Source organism: Giraffa tippelskirchi, chromosome 3, assembly GCF_054371585.1.
Source record: "Giraffa tippelskirchi isolate mGirTip1 chromosome 3, T2T-mGirTip1v1.2.pri, whole genome shotgun sequence".
In the NCBI taxonomy this organism is placed as follows: Eukaryota; Metazoa; Chordata; class Mammalia; order Artiodactyla; family Giraffidae; genus Giraffa; species Giraffa tippelskirchi.
In genome coordinates this window covers 104844719-104866281 of record NC_137277.1, presented here as the reverse complement: position 1 = coordinate 104866281, position 21563 = coordinate 104844719, and the positions used below count along the sequence as shown (strand labels likewise).

Genomic DNA, 21563 nt, shown 5'->3' with positions numbered 1-21563 from the left:
ATTTCCGTGTCTGAAGTTGAAATACTGGCCAGGTTGAAATAGAAATATGCCTTGATAGGTTTTCCAGAACTCGTACAAATGTATTATGTGTTTGGATATTTTACCGTGGGAAGAATCAGACCTGAGTTGAAACCTCAGTTCTAACTGTGATTTTGGCTAAGTTATTGGAAAAAAAACTACCTTAGTTTGTTGTATGAAAAGCACCCAACACCTCACTCGAGTATTAGTTTCACTTCACTAAGTAGAATTAAATCTGTTTAATTATAGTTTTTATTTTCCCTCATTGCTTCAGGCCCCTCATGAGCTGTTCATGGCATCTAACACCTCTCCATGCTTGATTTTCATACAGAAGACAGATTGGCATGTTAATGTGAGAGTTTGACCTCTTTGTACAATGGTACTGGGTGTAAACTGTCAGTGTTAAATATTTGGGTGCCAGTGTTTCATTCCTCTACCACTCCCCTCCCCCATTTTTTCAAAGCAGCTCAGTTTTGTCTTGTAGGTAGTTATTTCTCTTTTACTCAGATTGCCTTTGTTCATAAAGTCATAAAACTTGGTAAGGGGAAGTGCATTGCAGAAGACCTTAAACTGCGCTTATTTTGAAGAAGGAAGAGCTGAACTCAAAAGCTAGTAATTTGCCTTGTATTAAATGTCTTGGGAATAAAAATTCCCATTTTAAATACAAAGCAATTGATCACAAAGACATCTTCTTTGCTTACTGAAGGTCACATAGCTAGGAAATGGAATCCAGGTTTGAACCCAGTTGTTTCCAGCTCCAGAGCAGTTTCGAGAACTCTGTGTCTTTCTAGCCTTTGAGCTTCTGTTCAAGTTATAAAATCATCTCTTTTTGTGTTTACAGAGTTACATGCTGAAAATTTGAAGAATGAAGATGTAAACACTGGACTGTTAGGTATGGACCTTATTGTCACTTGATTTTTGAGCTCACTTTTGTTTTTTATGTTTTAATGATATACAGGTTTGGATAAAATACTTAATATGTTCCCTGTGCGATGTTGTTTCACTCTTGTTCATTTGTATATGTATGTGGTATGTTTTGTTAGACTTTCTTTTTATGTATGAGTATATGTTTGTTTGCCAGACACACTAGGAATATGTTTTGAACACAACTGTATGTAACAGACCCAGAGAATACTTAACATTTTTTAGTTACCTTTTGGAAAAGCCTCTCTACACTTCTTCCCAGGAAGTAAACAAACAAACAAACATTTCCTCACAGACTTAACAAAGATAACATCTTAAGCAGGCCTCAGAAGAAGTTTAAGTTCAAATCTCCTTATAAGCAACTTGGTTTTTTAAAAAATATGAAAAGCATTGGGTATACTTAACACAAGCTAGTTATGACTAGGAAAAAGACAGACCTGAGTTTCTGTAGAATGTCAGTAGAATGCTAGTTTACAGATTTGTAGTAAAAAATTCAGTTGTTATTTAATCTTTATTTTTCTCTGCCAAAATGATTGTGAAGAGTTCAGAATTTTACCTGTCTGGCATATTTTACTCCTATTTGCTATAATTTATTTGGCTGATCACTCTGAATTGGGGATGAGGGTATGGAAAATGATTGAGAGCCTATCTTACTTGTTATTCCCTCCCCCAATCTTAGCTAAACTGTTTAAATTACTTCTTTAAGGTGAATGTCCTCATGATTAGGACAACAGAGTCCACCTGATTTTGTAGAAGGGGAAGCTTTTATCTTCAAATTATGAACAGATTAGTTTGCTAGATGGCCCATGAAAACTTGTCTGTGCTTGTCTTAACTTCTGGCATGAGAAAACGTGTCCTTTTCAGTTACTCATTTTGTTAGTGTGCCGCTGTGTGTTGTTAAGCTGTTGCATCTCTGAAATCAACAGTGATCATAAGGCTTTTCATAGCATTTATTGATCTGTCAACTCTTGACTGAAAGGAACAATATATAAGCCTAAATGCCTGGTAAGAAACTTAATTTCCAAAGGAGCTGAGACACTGCTATTCTCATGCTTGTTTCGGTGAAAGAAATATTCATGGGGAGCCCCATTTCAGCTTTTTAAAAAAGGTTCATGATGAGCACTGTATCAGTGCCTTTGGGAGTTGATTGATCCTAATGGCTAACAGGATTAGGCTATTGCAGTGTTCATCTTAACTAGTGAGGTAGTCCTACCAATGAGATGTGATTAATACTTTCGGCTGGCTTTGGAACTTATCTCCCCAAATCTTCCCTGGGTGGCGATGGAATCACACTGCAGAGTTCGTAGGGCTTTCCTTTTATAATTGTCCTGTAAGCCTATTTTTCAGATAAATTAATAAAATAAAACTTCAGGTCATTTAGTTGAAAATCACATTCCAGCCATTCCTCCTTAAAGTTATTTTCTGGCCAAGTTGATTGCACTAATCATATATAACATCGAGCTGTTTAATTTTCCACATTTGCTTTTCTATCAACATTTTCCCAAATTTTATCACGTTTCGCAGTTAGTCCTGTTTCCAATTTTTACATTTTTTCCTAGTTTTATAACTAGGAAAGTATCAGAATGATAAATCATCTTTTATTTGAGGCAAACTTGAAATAAGTGCATAAAATAATAGAAGGAATTGCCTTTAGCAGACACTCCTTAATCTGAGACTGTTGTTATCAAATGTAGTGCTAGTACTTTTACAAACACTGTAAATAGTACTATACAGAAATTGTAATCATTCTTTGTGGAGTTCCTTCAGTGTCTAAAAAGTTTTTAAATTTGATCTTTGGTTCCTATGACATCTATTAGAGTTAGTGGTTACCTTTTAAGTCCCTTTTGTGGCTAGGAGCAGATTCCTAGCATCTTGCAGTGTCAAGGGCTTTTTGTTTTTTAGCTGCCCATTTACTGCTCGTTTTATGCTTGAGATGTTTCCAGGCTTCTACACATTTTCCAGAGAAGAGATAACTGACAAAGATGAAGCCTGCTCATTTAAAGAGTTGATTGATTTCTTTTCTTCTGCAGAGTGATAAGTGAGACTTTGTACCATCATAATTGAATGATATAGAACATTAGAAATATGGTAAAAATTTCCAAGGGAAAGGATGTGTTGGGAAATGACCCACTCTCTTAGAAAGGTGCAAGTTGGTAGCAACGGACTCAGTTTCTTCCTCGCAGTGAAAGCTGATTGAAACCATAAACTTGAGCTTTTTAGTGAGTGTATAATACAAACCTTATAATTTGAGCCCACAGTCTATTAAGGAAATAATACAGTACTTTCTGTAGCTGGGTAGGGTAACTCTAATATTTCATTCAAAAATTCACAAATATGTTATCCTATTCTGCAGTAGAGTCTGTAAAATTTTGTATATTGCTGATAACAGTAAAAGAACCAAGGCAAAAAAAGAAGAGAAAAAAGCCCTAAAACACTGGAAGGATACAACCAAACTGTTAAGCCCTAAAACACTGGAAGGATACAACCAAACTGTTAGTTTATCTGAATTTTGAAATTATAGTTAGTTTTTTTTTAAATCTCTGTTGTTTGTAATGAATGACTGTAACTCCTAATGAGAAAAACTTTGTTTAAAAGAAGCACAGGTATAAGGAAGTGTGGAAAGCATGTTCAACAATTAACAACAGTACTGAACTTTTACAGTATGCCAAAAATGTGTCATTTCACCTGGTATTCCCAACTATCCTGCATCCATAAATATAAAATACTCCTTCTAAATCAAAACTCATGATAGTGTATATTAGAATTTTTATGCCATCAGATAGCTTAGGCATGGTAGCAAGGCAAAAACAATATAGGTCATTATCCGGAATTATCAGTGTGTAGCTGAATTATTAGTCATTAAGTCATTACAGGTCTCCCCTTAACACGTAAAAGTAGTAATGAGAACCAGGCATTAGGAGCTCTGCTGCTGCTGCTGCTAAGTCGCTTCAGTCGTGTCCGACTCTGTGCGACCCCATAGACGGCAGCCCACCAGGCTCCCCCGTCCCTGGGATTCTCCAGGTAAGAACACTGGAGTGGGTTGCCATTTCCTTCTCCAGTGCATGAAAGTGAAAAGTGAAAGTGAAGTCGCTCAGTCATGTCTGACTCTTCGTGACCCCATGGACTGCAGCCTACCAGGCTCCTCCATCCATGGGATTTTCCAGGCAAGAGTACTGGAGTGGGGTGCCATTGCCTTCTCCATTAGGAGATCTATTTCCCAAGAAATTGGTTTATTATTGTTAGTGTGGCCCAGCTGGCCCAGCTGATGGAAAGGATGTTTCTTAGGCTAATGAAGTCAGACTTGAGTTAGCATCAGAATCACCTGGAAAACTTGTTAAAGCATTTTGCTGGGCTTCACCTAGTCTTTAGAGTTTCTGTTTCAGTAAGGATAAGGTGGAGCCCAGAAATTTGCATTCCCCATAAGTTTCTAGGTGATATTCATGCTGCTAGTTTACAAGAACCACTAGTCTAGTAGTTCTTATTCCTCAGTTATATCAACAGCAAACAAACAAACGAACCCTGAAGATTTTCTTACTCTGAATTTATGAAATTTCAGACCCTGTCCTTAGTCTCCTAGATCGAAGTTCAAGTCACCTAATTGGCTGCACTCTCAGTATCCTCTCAGGGTCTGTTGGACCCAGTCTTCATTTTTAAATTTTCTTGAGCAGTTCTTTTTGTAAGAATTATTTCATGTCATTTACTCTTACTTACAGGACCTTCCACAGAATAAAGAGAAAATTGAGATATATTTTTTTTGATAGAATAAAGCTTATTTGATCTTGAAATTACCTTATTGGTGCATTGGCCCCTTTTATATATCTAAGATACATTATAAGATTTTAATGATCTTATTTTCCTGTATCTGGAAACACTTTGTTATTGTATTATATTAGGAATCATTTAATATTACTCATCAGTTATTCTCAACTATGCTAAAAAGAATAAAATAATTTTGATGGAATCTTCCAGAGCAGAGGTCAGTGAACTGTGGCCCTCAGGCCAAACCTGATCTGCTACCTTTTTTTGTAAATTGAATTTCGTTGTAGCGTACCTGTGCCCCATTGTTTTATATATTGATTATGGCTGCTTTCACGCTAAAACATCAGAGTTAAGTAGTTGGGAAAGAGACCTGATGGCAAGCTAAGCTGAGGATGTTTACCACCTGGTTATTTTCCGGAAAACTATTGTATGCCCAACCAGGTGTCATTCAACAGAGAGGACGAAGGCAAAAACACAAACCATCCCCTTTTGCTAAAATATGTATAACATTCTTTTTCATCTTTTATGAGTCTATGCCTACTAATTTATTTGATACTGTTTGTAAATGGGCAAATGCTAATGGCAGGTGATTGGAAAGGAGTGGGGGTGGAAGTCACTGGCTTGAGCATTCAAATTGTTTAAAAATCTTAGAATGAAGATGTTTTACAGATTATGGAGCTAAGTTGGCTGAGTAATATTCCATTGTATACATGTACCATAGCTTCTTTATGCATTCATCTGTCAATGGACATCTAGATTACTTCCAAAAAATGTAGAACACTTAATAAATTTGCATGTCATCCTTGCACAGGGGCCATGCTAATCTTCTCTGGATTGTTCCAATTTTAGTATATGTGCTGCCAAAGTGAGCACTCATTGTATTCTTTCTTCTACTTTTGTGTATGTTTGAAATTGTTCATAATAAAAAAGTTTTTTTTAAAGTTTGCCTTGTGAATATGATGATTTAACACGATTGGAAACTACAAATGGTATTTTTTTTTTTTTTAAAGTATTTATTTGCAGAAGAGAAAATAGTTGAGACATTCTCAGGACTATATATTAATATTAGCAAATCCAAGGTAGTGTGCTCTATTTTTATTTTATTTTATTTTAAAATAAAATAAAATACAAATGGTATTTAACTCAAGTTTCATCAGTTCCAGTCAGAATATTCCCTTCCACTCCTTAACCTTTTAATAGGAAAGGGAGTGGAATTCCTGCAAGCTGAGTGGCAGATTGTGGAGACCTTTATCAGTGCAACTGCTGTACTCCAACTGTGTGTTCAGGTCAGAAGGCTCTGGTAGGGGAGGAAAGACCCCTTTCCTCTGCTCCTGTACTTGGAAATAAGTTTGAAGACCCACAGCTGTCCAGCTTTTTGATAAAGTTGCACACATTTGCTTACCATAAAAATTGTTGATGAGTTTTATGCATGAGTCCATCAAAGCTTTTATTAGTAGCCAGCTGGTTATGGTTTTTATAGCTTATAAAACTAACTTAAATTAATTTTGATTTTTAATTTCATAACTTAGTTATATGAATTATAGTCTCATGAAAAAAATTCCTTTAAAGCAAAGGTTACCATTAATCTACTTGTGTATTTTCAGGTCTTTTTCTATTTGCTTATATGTGTATAATAAGTATAATAACTTAAGATATGTGGTTTTATCACAGCTATAGAAAAAATATTTATAATCATGCATATGCTGCAGCTTCATTAAAATATCTTGGAGTTCATTCTGTATCAGTAAACAGTTCTACCTCATTCTTTTTTTATTACTGCATTATATTTCATAGTATGCTAGTTTACTTAAACATTTCAAATGTCAGAAGCTCTAAAACAGGACTTGGAATTTATCAATATGTGGTCACATCTCGTCCTATTGTTTATTTATGACAGGGATACATCTTAGAAGAATGTAATTGATAGTTTAACATTTTTTAATAAGAAACCTTTCCCAGTATGGGAATATGGGAGATTTTTGTTTTGTTTTTCTGTTTGTTTCTGCTTACATCTCTGACTTCGTAAAACTTCTGAAAGTCATCTCATCTCTATAAGCCTGAAATTGCTAAATAATATTGAAATGTTTACAACATATCATAATCTTTCTTTGCTGGAAGCTTTTTTAGAAACACAGAGCTGCCATCATATTTCTAGAAAAATAACTATACTTTGAAATAAAAATCATATATTTTGAAAAACGATCTCCCCAATTAGGTAAGTGAAGATAAAACTCCAGTAAAGGGATTAGAATAGAAATTTCCCACCTACTCTTGTGCACCCCATTCCAGTACTCTTGCCTGGAAAATCCCATGGATGGAGGAGCCTGGTAGGCTACAGTCCATGGGGTCGCTAAGAGTCGGACACGACTGAGCGACTTCACTTTCACTTTTCCCTTTCATGCACTGGAGAAGGAAATGGCAACCCACTCCAGTATTCTTGCCTGGAGAATCCTAGGGACGGCGGAGCCTGGTGAGCTGCCGTCCATGGGGTCGCACAGAGTCGGACACGACTGAAGCGACTTAGCAGCAGCAGCAGCAGCTTGTATATGCTTTAGGTGAAACCATTGAGTCCAGGGGGTTACAGTGGATGAAACACATAAATTTCCATCATATCAACTGGTGATAATTAACTATAGAGAAGAAACAAGGATGTGTGTATTTAAAGACCTGTATCCTTTGACTTAGCAGTTGTTCAGAAATTTGTTACAGATATCTTTGTATAGCTGTATAAGAATGTTACTTGCAGCTTTGTTTTTAATAGTGAAAAAGTGCAATAATAAAAATATGCAGTGGAATTGTGGCTATGTGTACTGGATATGGAGGGTCTCCAAAAATGTGTGAAAAAGTTCAGGACAGTTTTTCTAGTGAGAATCCTATTTGTGGAAAATAAACTGAGAAAATACATACATGGCATACATTGCTACATAACTGGCTCATTCTTGTACATAGCTATCTACATTACCTATAATTTTTACAAAAGATGAACAATAAACTGCTTTTAGAAACAGTTGGTAAATTGGGGAAGGAAGACTAACTTAATTTTTATGTACCTTTTAAAAATTTTGTTAACTTGGTAAAATGGGTTTACAAAACATAAGTTATCAAATTTTTAGCTTCAGGATTTTTGTTTAAAAATGTAGCTGTGAACTGCCAACTTTTGTGGCTTTTCTAAGCTTGTTCATACATGAGTTGAGTAATTTCAGAAGCATACACACACTTCTAGACCACAGTATTGCAATGTACTACAGTATTGCAATGTACTTTTTTAGCCCTATCGTTGTGATGTGACTTTTATCAGGGATGTAACTGTTGATCAGTTCAAAGTGAATGTAAAATAACTAAAATGCCCAAAATGAGGCAGGCACTTAGATCATAGAATAGTAGTTATTTCTGAAGACTCAAGAATATTTTTGTATTAAATCCGATAAGTGTTCTGTTAAAGCACCTGAGTAAAAAAGCCTGATGGGCTTTTGGGAGCCTCACATTTTGTTATTGTTGGTTATTTTGTGTCTTTCTTACTTTTTTAGATATTTAGAATTTTCCATCATTCCACCGCAGTCCCCGTACAGTCTGTGGGTTGGCAGGAAGGTTGCCCTCAGTCTTTACTCAGGTTCTCTCTGCTCAGTCCCACACTGAGTACGGTTCTAGAGTTTGACTGTGCCAGGATATTGGGATGGGAATACAATCTAGTCCTCAAGACATTTGCTCAAATGAGTTACTGCTGAAACATTTTGCATTCTGTTCAGGATGGCCTTTCAGATGCAGCAGCTTTCAAGCCACATGACCATGTGCTATTTCTATGCCCCACTTAAGGCAGAGGCATCTGCAAACTTGGCTCTCGGCCCATCCGCCAAGATTCTGTATACAGCTCCAATTCCTCTCTGGTGTGTGTGGCTTCTTGATGGCTCCACCAGGAAGCCTCAGCAACACTACCACCTCTCCATATACACATACAAATGCAACCACACACACCACTTTTCAAGACCAGGACTCTTTCTCATCTGCAGATAAAGCCCTCACTGTCTCTCTGTTCTACACATTTTTTCTGTATCCTTGCTATACAAGATATTTTGTCTTTACCCTCCTCCTTCTTATATCTGTCCTACTAGTTCCCTTAATTTTGCAACATTAAAACCAAAGAGACAGGGCTGTTTCTCCTTTCTTTGCCACATCCTTCTAGGGCAGTTAACACAAAGTTCTTTATCTTTTGAAAAAAGGGGGTAAGGGAAGGGGGACGATCAGTAGAAAAAAATTAGGTTCATCTTTCAAAAATATTTTGCGACAGATTTGTTTATTACTTCATTGCTCTGAGTTTCTCTTTCAGTAACTCAGTCTGTTACTGAGTTTTAATTAGTTTACAGACAGTCCTGTACACATATTTCTTTCCTACTTCTTGCTAAAATAAAGCTATATTTGGTTGTGCGTTTTGTGCGTCCAGGTAATTTGGTAATTCATAAGTCAGCCTCTGTTGTAGTCTTCTCAGCCTTTCTTCTGTGTACTCCTGAGGCCTGGGATACACTCATCAGTAGTGGTGCTTCGTAAACTGTATGAAGGAGGCAATTTGAATGTGTCTCTTCAATCCTTCAAATTAATTTCTTCTGTTAGTCACTCTGTTTATTCCCCACATTGTTCCATATCTTAACCCTTTCCTCTTACAGCTCGTTGTAGTACTGTGCTTTTGACTTGATATCTCTCATAAATTGCAGTTACAGTGTGACTGAAAATCTAGGATCCCAGCCCATTTATAAATTGGAAAGTAACATTTCTTTATGTACCAAGCAAAGTTAAGGAATCAGATTGGGTTTGTAATGTTTGTAAGAAAGTCATAAAGAGTAGACACTCTAATAAAATTAACTCATGTCAAAAGTTCATGGTATAGAAAGAAAGGGATCACTTGGTACTAAGTAATAAAAAGTAGCAAGCTATGATCACAGAGTTAAATAAAAAATGTCAGGCTATTTTAACAGTGAAGTGTTTTGACATTTTCCCCACAGTTTCAGTTTTATAAAACTGAAGATAAAAGCTTTATTTTTAAGTTGAATTTGTACTCTTTTCCACATAGTAAATTATAATTGAATTAAAATATTCATTGATAGGACTTCTAGTTGTGCTTTGATATTTTACACTTCCACAAGAGATTTTCTCCTAGGCTCATATCTCTTTTATCACTTAAATATAATTTAGAAGATTAGAAATATGTATGATCTTCTGAATGTGATCTGAGTTAATTTAAATTGCTTTAGTGTTAATAATTCAGGTTTTCTCCTCTTTCCCCATTAAGGATTCTGGACTCTACTTACAATATCCCTAACTGCTGGATTTTCCTGCTGCAGCTTTTCTTGGACAGTGACTTACTTTGATTCTTTTGAACCAGGAATGTTTCCTCCTACTCCTCTTTCACCTGCCAGGTTCAAGTAAGTATTCCTATTTCTTTTTTTGTTTGTTTTTTCCAACCCATTCCAGCTCTGTTGAACATACTAAAATAGAAGCGAGAGGCTGCTTACTTTTGAAATAATATGTTGAGGTCCCAATCTTTATAAAGTACAGCTTGGCTCGGTCTTCAGATAAGTGGAGAAGAATATTTTAAACTCTATATGTAGATAATGAGAGGTGTTTTTAAAAATTAAATTCAAAAGATAAGATGTGTGAACCTTTGACGGCTATTCATCCTTTTGGGATGAAATTTCATTTGTAACAGTTTATGAAGTCTGAATTAAAAATTCATGCTTGGATAGTTAGACTTAATAATTGAATTGAACTTTTCCTCAGATTTAAACTCTGTGTAATAATTAGCAAGCATTTATGGCACCCCCCCAACTTATATATCTAGACAATATTAGATTTGTTTTATAGTGGAACATTAAATTTCTTTGGTCTGTGTTTTCTGTTTCAAAGAGTTTCAGAAAATTTGGTAATCAGTATTCTAATTTAGTTTGTTTATGTTAGGAAGACTCGTGTTTTAAATACAATTTTGCAAATGAGAGCATCTAAGACCTCTAGTTTATCCTACAAACTAAGGTTGGAAGAAGTGAGAGAAGAGGATGAAGGGTAGAAAATAAATTCTATTAATGATACATATGTTATCAAGAGTATTATACTTGGTACTGTTGTTACTACCAGTTCCAGCCCACCCCATGGACAACTCATAGAGATCAAGTGAAATCTGTTTGAGGGACTCTAAATGAGAAGTTTAATACTAATGATAGTTACTAATAATCATTGTTATTAATGGTCTTTTGTTATTTTAAAATTCATTTTTCTGTCTTATATCTTTAAAAATTTTGACTTCACTTTAAATGAAATGTGTAAGTTTATTTAAGACATCTTAATAAATTCCTATCTATATATGTAACATAAATCACATACTTGCCAATAAATTTTGTGTGTGTGTTTTGAGTGGATAATGATTAATTAATAATCTAAACTAAGTTATATGTAATGGTGCAGTGCCCTCACATAGTTTACATGGGTACCATTCAGTTCAAAAGTTAATTTTGCTAAGTATTCAATTCAGAGTTACTTTCTATTGCTGCTCATTGACATCAACCAGTTAACTTTAATGAGGGTGTGAGTCTAATATAGATGATACAATAAGTCACCAAAAAAAACCTTAATTTTATTTTTTTTTCTTTTACTTATTTGTCTCACTTCTCCCTTAAATTCTAGTCCTATATTTCCAGGTATTTAGTAGATTTTGCCACCTGGAGTCAGAAAGCACCTGGCACTTAGAATTATTAAAATTTTTAGTCTGTCTAAGATATAAGTATCCACATACTTATCAAGACCTGAAACCCTTTTTCACTCTGTTTAGCCCTTCAGCAAGTCCAGTCATTCTTGCCTTTTGAGGTATTATTGGAATACTTTGTCTTAGCACCCACGGTGTTTTTGCTGTATTTAAAGTCTTGGCTAGGGTACTTGACTCCTTGGAGTCCCCTACTCCCAGGTTCTCACTCTGATTTGTCCTGTGTATTACAGTCTTTATAAAAACAGATCTTAGTCACAATTCCCTGTTTAAAAGTCTTCAGTGGCTTTCTCGGGTCTTTCAAAAGCAAGTCTGACTCCCAAGTATAGCTTAACAGTCCTTTCCCTAGTGACCCTGCTCTAGCATTTCACTGTTCCTTTAAGGATCTGGAATTCTAAGGGCATTTAACTAATTTACTAAAATTTATCTTTGCATTTTTTATTAGACTAGAACCAGTAGTGATGAACCTCAGTTTTCAATGTCTTTTATTAGTCATTCAAATATTCTCATATTTGTGTCAGATCAGAGACTTACATATTGGTAAGTAGAGAGAAATTAATTTTACATAGGTGTGTGTCTTAGTTGCTCATTCGTGTCTGACTCTTTGCGATCCCATGGACTATAGTCCCCCAGGTTCCTCTGTCCATGGAATTTTTCCGGGCAAGGATACTGGAGTGGATTGCCATTCCCTTCTCCAGGGGATCTTCCCAAACTGGGAATTGAACCCGGGTCTCCTGCACTGCAGGCAGATTCTTTACCATCTGAGTCACCCAAAATTGGGAAGTCCAATTTTATATGTGATAAATTAGCTGTTAGCTCATTGGAGTCAAACTGTAATTTTAATTGATCCATATATACTAAATAGAAGTACAGTCCAAAAAGACATAATAAATACAGTGGCATTTGATCACAGATTAATGGAAACCACAGATCCAAAAAAAGTATATGCTGCTACTGCTGCTAAGTCGCTTCAGTCGTGTCCAACTCTGTGCAACCCCATAGACAGCAGCCCACCAGGCGCCGCCGTCCCTGGGATTCTCCAGGCAAGAACACTGGAGTGGGTTGCCATTTCCTTCTCCAGTGCATGAAAGGGAAAAGTGAAAGTGAAGTCGCTCAAAAAAAAGATATAATATAGTGATAATTCATAGTTATTTCACAGTGAAAACCCTGCCCTCTGGTGTTTGAAGCAAATAATGCAATTACTTCAAAACTGGCAGAATAAAAGTACATTCTCTTTGTCACCAGCAGAGTGAGTGCTTGTACAGGGAAACAACTCTGCCTTTTGAGAACGTTGGAATCTTCAGACTTTATTTTCCGAGAAATCTGATTGATGCATTTTATTATTTTTCAATATCACACTTTTGTAAAAACATGTTTATAACAGGTTATGTATATTTTATTTAAAATAAACTGATGTTAATATATATGTTTTCCCTGATTACATAAAGTACAGGTTCTTTATTAAAAATTCAAAAGACAAAAAGAAAAATAATGGAAAAACTCTTAATTAGAGAAAATGACAACATTTTAATGTGTATCTTTCCATTCTTAGCATTTTTAAAAATTAAAATTGGGATCATAGTATAGATATTTGTGATCCATTTTTAATTTAAATTTTGTTACAACATTTTCTATTCACTATTTCTTTGAGATTTCAATGTTTTAAATATATTTTAAAGACCAATCATCCTATATATCTATTTTTTAAGGAAAATCTAATATAAATGATAGCTAGATTCTAAGATAATTTATTAAACAGAGGTCTCCTTAACTAATTAAAAATTAAAGGCACGATAATTGAGACATAAAACAAAGAGATTTTCTTTTTATTTTTTTAAGATTATTATTAAGAATATTCCGTATTTCTAAGTCTATCATGAGTATCAAGGATGAAGAGAATAAAATAATCAAGTCTAATTGGTTTGTTTTTTAGAAAAAGCAGTCATTTGCTCTCCTTTGCAGATTTAAACCCAACAGCATTTTTTTAAACTAATTAGTAGAGTGGGAAAAAAATTTGAGAAGCCCATATTTACTGTGGCTATCAATTAGTTGTACTTCCTTAGAAACATAAACTCCTTGAGGGGAGAAAATAATAATCTTTATTGTTATGTAGTAAATTTTAGATGAGACATTTAATGAAATCACAGTTTGGATCAATAATTAATTAGAGGAGTTGAGATAAGAAATAAAACCTTTGTACTCATTAAAAATTTTTTTATATTTACACTTTCATGTTGGTTAGGTATTATCTTAGTTCAGGGTGCTATAAAAAAGTACCATAAACTGGATGGCTTATGCATGTGCATGTGTTAGTCATTCAGTCATGTCCGAGTCTGTGCAACCCAGTGGACTGTAGCGCATCAGGTTCCTCTGTCCATGGAATTCATCAGGCAAGAATACTGGAGTGGATTGTCATGCCCTTCTCCAGGAGATCTGCCTGACCCAGGGATCAAACCCGGGTCTTCTGTGTTGCAGGCAGATTCTTTACCATCTAAGCCACCTAGGAAGCCTCATGAACAATAAAAATTTATTTCCCACAGTTCTGGAGACTGTAATTCTAAGATCAGGGTGCCAGCATGGTCAATTTCTGGTGAGGTCCATCTTCTGGGTTGCAGAGGATGTCCTTCTCATTGTATCCTAACAGGGCAGAGAACAGAGAGAGGATGCAAGCTCTCTTGTGACTCTTACAAGAGCACTTATCTCACATCCCATTTGTGAGGGCCTAACTCTCATGACTCCCATCTAATCCTAATTACTTCCAAAGGCCCCACTTTCTAATACGGTCAGTTGGAGGGTAAGGTTTTGACATGAATTGGGTGGTAAGGAAATGGACACAAACATAGTCCATAACAGATGGAGCTAAGAAACTTTCATTTTTACATACGCACATACCTTTAGGAAAGTGAAAGTCGCTCAGTTGTGTCCGACTCTTTGCGACCCCATGGACTATACACTCCATGGAATTCTCCAGGCCAGAATACTGGAGTGAGTAGCCGTTACCTTCTTCAGGGGATCTTCCCAACCCCGGGATTGAACCCAGGTCTCTCGCATTGTCAAATATATAAACTGCTTGATTAGGAACAGTCACTTTCTTTGCAGAAAAGGAAATTTAGGTCAATTGTACTTTTAAATTATTTTCTTAGTTTCTGAAAAATCTGTTAAAGCACTAGAGGCAGAGGCAGTAACTCTAGATTCCCTGGAGTGTCTATTTAGGCATTGCCCACTTCTCCCTACTTGATAATTCATTATCCTATTCTTCTACCCTATTTAATCAACATCTTTAGTTCACTTTTCATTAGGTTTTCCCTGTTCACTCATTGGGTTTTGTTAGTGATTTCCAAGCAAACAAATTTAACAGTATGCTGCTGCTGCTAAGTCGCTTCAGTCGTGTCTGACTCTGTGCGACCCCATAGACGGCAGCCCACCAGGCTCCTCCGTCCCTGGGATTCTCCAGGCAAGAATACTGGAGTGGGCTGCCATTTCCTCCTCCAATGCATGCGTGCATGCTAAGTCTCTTCAGTCGTGCCCAACTCTGTAGTTAATATTTCACATAATGGTAATCTGCTTTAATTATAGTTTTCAGGAGTTAATGCGTTTAAGTATATGACCACCCATGTAAAGATACTACAGTCAGAGAGAGAACCCAAAGCCTAAAAGAATCTTGGGGTTCTTTCCAGGCTGAGCTGGTGGCAGCACTAGAACTTATTTAAGTCCTCCTCAATGAGGAGGAAGATAGGAGATGTGTACTTGAGTTGTTAAAAAGTACAACTTTTTAACAAATATTCTAGGATCGCTGTGGATGTCTTAGACCTTCATATTAAAGGTTTTTGGAGAACTTAGTCTCTTCTAAGTCACCCATGGGGGTTACCATTAGTCTAGGTGCTCCATTTTTTTTAACAGATGAAGACACTGAGTCCCAAGGAATATTAGTGCCTTGCATAAAGCCAAATAACTTGCATGTGGCATAGCTGGCACCTGACTATGTTTATTGTTTTTGTTTGCCCATCTCGAATCAATAGGGAGAATTTCACTGATTGAAGCAGTGTCATTTTATTGACAATTAAAGGCACTTGCTGTGTACCTTTGCTCTGTGGCACTTTTGCCCATGCAATATTGCCAAATCCAATTAAAGTCTGTTCTTATTAATAAAATCTCACTCTGTTCTCTCCTTCACCATTTTCTCTCAGTGACCAGAGTGCTCCACTTCAGAATGATTTCTCTCACATTTCACATTATCTGTGCACAAACGCCATCTCAGTTCCTTCAGTAGTGTCCAACTCTTTGCGACCCCATGGACTGCAGCACACCAGGCTTTCCTGTCCATCAACAACTACTGGAGCTTGCTTAAACTCATGTCCATCAAGTCGGTGATGCCATCCAACCATCTCATCCTCTGTCGTCCCCTTCTCCTCCTGCCTTCAGTCTTTTCTAGCATCATGAGTCAGTTCTTCGCATCAGGTGGCCAAAGTACTGGAGCTTCAGCTTCAGCATCAGTCCTTCCAATGAATATCAGGACTGATCTCCTTTAGGATGGACTGGTTGGATCTCCTTGAAGTCCAAGGGACTCTCAAGTCTTCTCCAACACCACAGTTCAAAAGCATCAATTCTTCATCGCTCAGCTTTCTTTATGGTCCAACTCTCAACATCCATACATGACTACTGGAAAACCCATAGCTGTGACTAGATGGACCTTTGTTGGCAAAGTAATGTCTCTGCTTTTTAATATGCTGTCCAGGTTTGTCATAGCTTTTCTTCCAAGGAGCAAGCGTCTTTTAATTCAAGGCTGCAGTCACCATCTGTGGTGATTTTGGAGCCGAAGAAAATAAAGTCTCCCACTGTTTCCATTGATGTGGCTGCAGATTTATAGTTATCAGCTTGTTAGGTAACTCAGTGATTATCATAAGTCCTGTCTAGGGTAAAAATGTTAGTTTATAATCTAGAAATAAATTTAGTTGGGAGACAATAATGTATGTGATGGGTCTAGCAAAAAGCACAATGTAGACAGCTCATTAGTTTTTTAATATTCAATAAAAGTGATGAAAAATATATTTAAGTCATTAAGTTTGTCTGCCTTATAGGACTTTTACATAGAGTCAGAGGTCAAGGGCTAGTATTTTTATTTTTAAGGGCCAGTATTCTTTAAGAAGTAAGGGTGTTCTTTCATTGCAGTTGCTAGACAGAAGTCTTACTGCTAGCATGATCTTGTTTGATCTTATTTAGGTCAGTGTTCAAATTTAACAGCATCTACTTCTGTAACATTTAAGTCAAGATGTTAGCATTGTAGGGATAGCGCTATTATTTTGTTCTGGAAATACTCAGAGACTTATTTCCAAGGAGGAAAAACCAATGCTTATATTTAAAGTTTCTAAGGATATGGAAATATTTGTTAAAACAAAAAATAGACATCATTGTAAGTTTTCGTAGATAGCTTTTAAAGGAGACATAAACCCAAAATTTGAGTGAAAATTATTACTCAAGAAGCCATTTTTAATTATCAGAAATAAGCAAAACATTATATTTTTGTTATAGCTCAACTCAAAGGCAGTGTTTATGTTGGCAGTGAATTTAAGGTTCTTGTTTCATCGTGAAAGAATTTAGAGACAAAGTAATAGGTTAAAAAGTGGACTTACTTAGAGAAAAACACACGTCACAGACTTGTAGACAGCGATTACAGCCATGAAGTTAGAAGATGCTTACTCCTTGGCAGGAAAGCTATGATGAACCTAGACAGTGTATTAAAAAGCAGAGACATTACTTTGTTGACAAAGTTATGTACAGTCAAAGCTATGGTTTTCTCAGTAGTGATGTATGGATGTGAGAGTTGGACCGTAAAGAAGGCTGAGCACCAAAGAATTGATGCTTTTGAATTGTGGTGCTGGAGAAGACTCTTGAGAGTCCCTTGGACTGCAAGGATTTCAACCCAGTCTATCCTAAAGGAAATCAACCCTGAATATTCATTGGAAGGACTGATGCTGAAGCTCCAATACGTTGGCCACCTGATGTGAACAGCGAGTTCATTAGAAAAAACCCTGATGCTGGAAAAGACTGAAAGCAAAAGAGTAAGTAAGTGAAAGTCGCTCAGTCATGTCCGACTCTTTGCAACCCTCCATGGAATTCTCCAGGCCAGAATGCTGGAGTGGGTAGCCTTTCCCTTCTACAGGGGATCTTCCTAACCCAGGGATGGAACCCATGTCTCCTGCATTGCAGGCGGATTCTTTATCAGCTGAGCCACAAGGGAAGCCCAAGAATAACGGAGTGGGTAGCTTATCCCTTCTCCAGCGGATCTTCCCGACCCAAGAATTGAACCAGGGTCTCCTGCATTGCAGGTGGATTCTTTACCAACTGAGCTATGAGGGAAGCAAAAGAAGGGGGCGGCAGAAGATGAAATGTTTAAAGAGCATCACTGACTCAATGGACATAAATCTGAGCAAACTCCGGAAGATAGTGAAGGACAGGGGAGCCTGGCCTGCTACAGTCCATGAAGTTGCAAAGAGTCAGACATGACTTAGTGACTGAACAATAGTACCACTCCACAGAGTATGGGCCATCTCAGAAGGTGAGAGAGCCTCAAAATATGGTGTGGTTATTTTTTATGGGCTGGGTAATTTCATAAGCTAATGAGTGGGAGGATTATCCCAATTAATTTGGGGAAGGGGCAGCAACTTCAGGATTAGGCCACCACCTACTTCTTGACGTTTTATGGTTAGCCTCAGAACTGTCATGGGGCTGGTGGGTGCATCATTTAGACACTAAGGTATTACAGGGAGTATATGATGAGGTTCAATCTTCTGCCATCTTGGACCTAGTTGGTTCTAACCAGTTTTTGTCATGTCCTGTGGCCATATCTTTGTTTTAAAGCTTGTTCCCTTCCCCCTCCCTTTTGTTTCATTTGCACTTTAGGTGCCTCTCAAATGGTCATATCTGTGCATTTCCTAAAATGTTAAAATATATAGAATTTGATTGGCAATCTGTAGTGAATATACAAACTACTGTCTTCCTGATGCTGTTTGGTTTTTTGTCTGGATCACTTTCTGCTTCTTCCTCCCACAAATGATATTTGTGAATATTAGGACACTCAGTTTCAACAAACACATGCTTTTAATTCAGTTTAAACATTTCTGTACAGCCTTGTTTTGGTTTTTTTTTTAAATTGTCTTGCAATAGTGTTTGGTATTTGCAGAGTAAATTAGAATTAAGAAAGAAAAGTGAACAGTTGGTTTTCATTTGAATTGCTTTTTGGTAAAGTGTTTCTGGTAACTTTTACAGAATGAAAATGAACACATCTCACGTGTTATTTCCCGTGTGATATTCTAGATGTAGTCAGATGCTAAGATATTTAAATCTCCATTACATTTGTATGTGAAAGGGTTTTATCTAAGTTCTTGTTCTTAATACTGGGGCTGTTATTTTTCTTGGAGGTTAAGATACAGTAGAAACAAAATAGTAAAATCATAATAGAAATGAGGTTATGGGTTCTTGATCAGTAATATAAGTCTTGAAGATCAAGACAAATAGGTGATTTAGTATTTAAGTTAGAAGTTTCTTTTCCAAGCAAACAAGATTTAACATTGAACACAATAAATTGATGGTGTGACTCTTTTATACAGACTTTGGAGAGGTGCCTCTTTGTGAAGTCAGATATTCTTTATTGCCATGGACTAATGAAACAGATGTCAGATGGCTAATTGCAGTTGGAGAGAAGCTACTGACAAAAGAGATAGATCAAGAGCTTGGCTTTGCTACTTGAGTATTATGAAGTTTCATTATCTATCATTTCATTATTCATTATCTTCATTCTAGGGACTGTGTGGAGCCATCAGTTGTAAAGCTATCACTATTAATGAATATATTGATGGCATTGCACAGAGGCTTCTTGAAGTGAAGGGTTAAAATATATACATGTCTTATAATATATATTCCATTAAAATTCTGAATGGAGACTTAAGTAGATGTAACAAAATCCTGTAAGAAATCATATTAAATATTCTTGGTTTCTTTTATAAAGTAATATAGCTGCTGTTTGCTTTGCACCTATTTGCTATGGCTTTTGCTTACACAAATTTACAATGTGTTATGTATGGGTTGCTGAATAGACATGGGTGTCCATAGGCACAGAATAGCATGGATAAGAAATACCTAAGAGATAGCACTTGGTAATGTTGTACTTGGAACCCTTTGTATGTGTTCCAACGATCTTCATAAATTACGAGTCAGCCTGGTATGTTATAAAGAGCTTATAAGTCAGGCTACACCATATACTACCCAGAAGAACTTTTGAGCAAGTCAGTTGGTATCTCTGAACCTTAATTTCCGCCTCTCCAAAATGGGATTAAAAGCAGTGATATCTGCACTCAAAGGCAATAAATATGTTTACTAGGTAAAGCAACAGATACATCAGATGATAAATCTGATACAGTCCCAGAGCTTTTCTTTCCTTTCCTTAATTCAAGCTGGGTGTCTGACTGTGCCCTACCACTGGTTGCAAATTATCTTTTCTTGAGTAATTGTTATTTATCTTTAGACTTTTATCCTTTACATTTTTTCCCCTTTCTCTTCTTTTGACAATAATATGCTCTTTCTTGGATGCTGCTGCTGCTGCTGCTACTAAGTCGCTTCAGTCGTGTCCGACTCTGTGCAACCCCATAGACGGCAGCCCACCAGGCTCCCCTGTACCTGGGATTCTCCAGGCAAGAACACTGGAGTGGGTTGCCATTTCCTTCTCCAGTGCATGAAAGGGAAAAGTGAAAGTGAAGTCGCTCAGTCGTGTCCAACTCTTAGCGACCCCATGGACTGCAGCCCACCAGGCTTCTCCGTCCATGGGATTTTCCAGGCAAAAGAGTACTGGAGTTGGGTGCCATTGCCTTCTCTGTTTCTTGTATGAAATAATGCTAATAGTATATCGTAGTGGTTTAAAGTGAAAGTGAAGTCGCTCAGTCGTGTCCAACTCTTAGCGACCCCATGGACTGCAGCCCACCAGGCTTCTCCGTCCATGGGATTTTCCAGGCAAAAGAGTACTGGAGTTGGGTGCCATTGCCTTCTCTGTTTCTTGTATGAAATAATGCTAATAGTATATCCTAGTGGTTTTTAAACCTTGTTCTTGGCAAAACAAGTTTGTCAACAAAACATGGTGTTATTTTTAAACTGACTTATGAAATCTGAAGTCTTGAGAATCCCTTTTTTTTTGGTACTGTTTGGCCTAACTTTCTAGTAAGGACTTTGTCTAACTAAGGACAGTATCCAGGACAGATAGATGTCCTTAGCCATTTTTCTACCCCAATACACTGATGAGTAAAGTTAACGTGTTTAGTTCTGTTTGCAACCAAGTAAACTGCTATATGGCTTTCCTGCTTGCTCAGTGGTAAGGAATCTGCTAATAATGTAGGAGATGCAGGTTTGATCCCTAGGCCGAGAAGATCCCTGGAGAAGGAAATGGCAACCTGGCACCTCACTCTAGTATTCTTGCCTGGGAAATCTCATGAACAGAGGGGACCACATGGGCTACAATTCTTAGGGTCAAAAGAGTGGGACAGGACTTGGTAGTTAAACAGTAACAACAGATTGCTATATATAAGTAAACTAGACTGTAACTTAGTATGCAGTTTCATCCAACCAGATATACATTTATTTCTCTTTAATTTTCAGGAAACTGTAATACAATGAGAAATAACTTAAATGCACACATTTTAATTCCATGTTAAAGAACTCCGCTCATTGTTAGGATCTTTCAGTGCCTGTATGTTATCATGTTAGTTAATATCACACCAGCAGAGCATAGGTTGTGATTCAGTTAAAATTTCTAGTTGGTAAAATTCTAGATGAGGCATAGATTATTATAGAATGGAGATCTAGAAGTGATTAAAGAGATCATAAGGACTAGAGAAGTTGGCAGTATAGCTGGGAAACTAAGGAAAAAGAAAATCCTTTTTAAAAAATGAGGAACTGCTTAAAGTTGAAATTTTGAATTCTATTATAACATAGTCTACCATTGTGTAGATTGATAAATCAACTTGCTTCATTAAAATTGTGGCTACTTTATAACTGATACTTACTCATAATGCACATCATTAGCCTAATTACCAGGCTAATGACACAATGTAGTAAATACTTAAAATGGCTTCTC

At 36.7% G+C, this 21563-nt stretch overlaps 1 protein-coding gene and 1 non-coding gene across 4 annotated transcripts in view; one reads left to right on the top strand and one right to left on the bottom strand.

Annotated features, from left to right (window-relative positions):
• Window positions 1-21563, top strand: part of ARL6IP6 (ARF like GTPase 6 interacting protein 6) — a 37533-nt gene that overhangs the window by 1438 nt on the left and 14532 nt on the right. For 2 of the 3 annotated variants that reach the window (XM_081578063.1, XM_081578064.1), the window contains exons 2-3: window positions 860-910; window positions 9983-10115. In XM_081578063.1, coding sequence (XP_081434189.1) covers window positions 860-910; window positions 9983-10115 — 184 coding nt within the window. The remainder of the gene's footprint in view (window positions 1-859; window positions 911-9982; window positions 10116-21563) is intronic. The other variant, XM_081578066.1, reaches the window with a different exon arrangement.
• LOC145543874 (U6 spliceosomal RNA) lies at window positions 5468-5574 on the bottom strand. Its single transcript, XR_014081120.1, has one exon. It is a non-coding gene; the product is annotated as a U6 spliceosomal RNA (small nuclear RNA).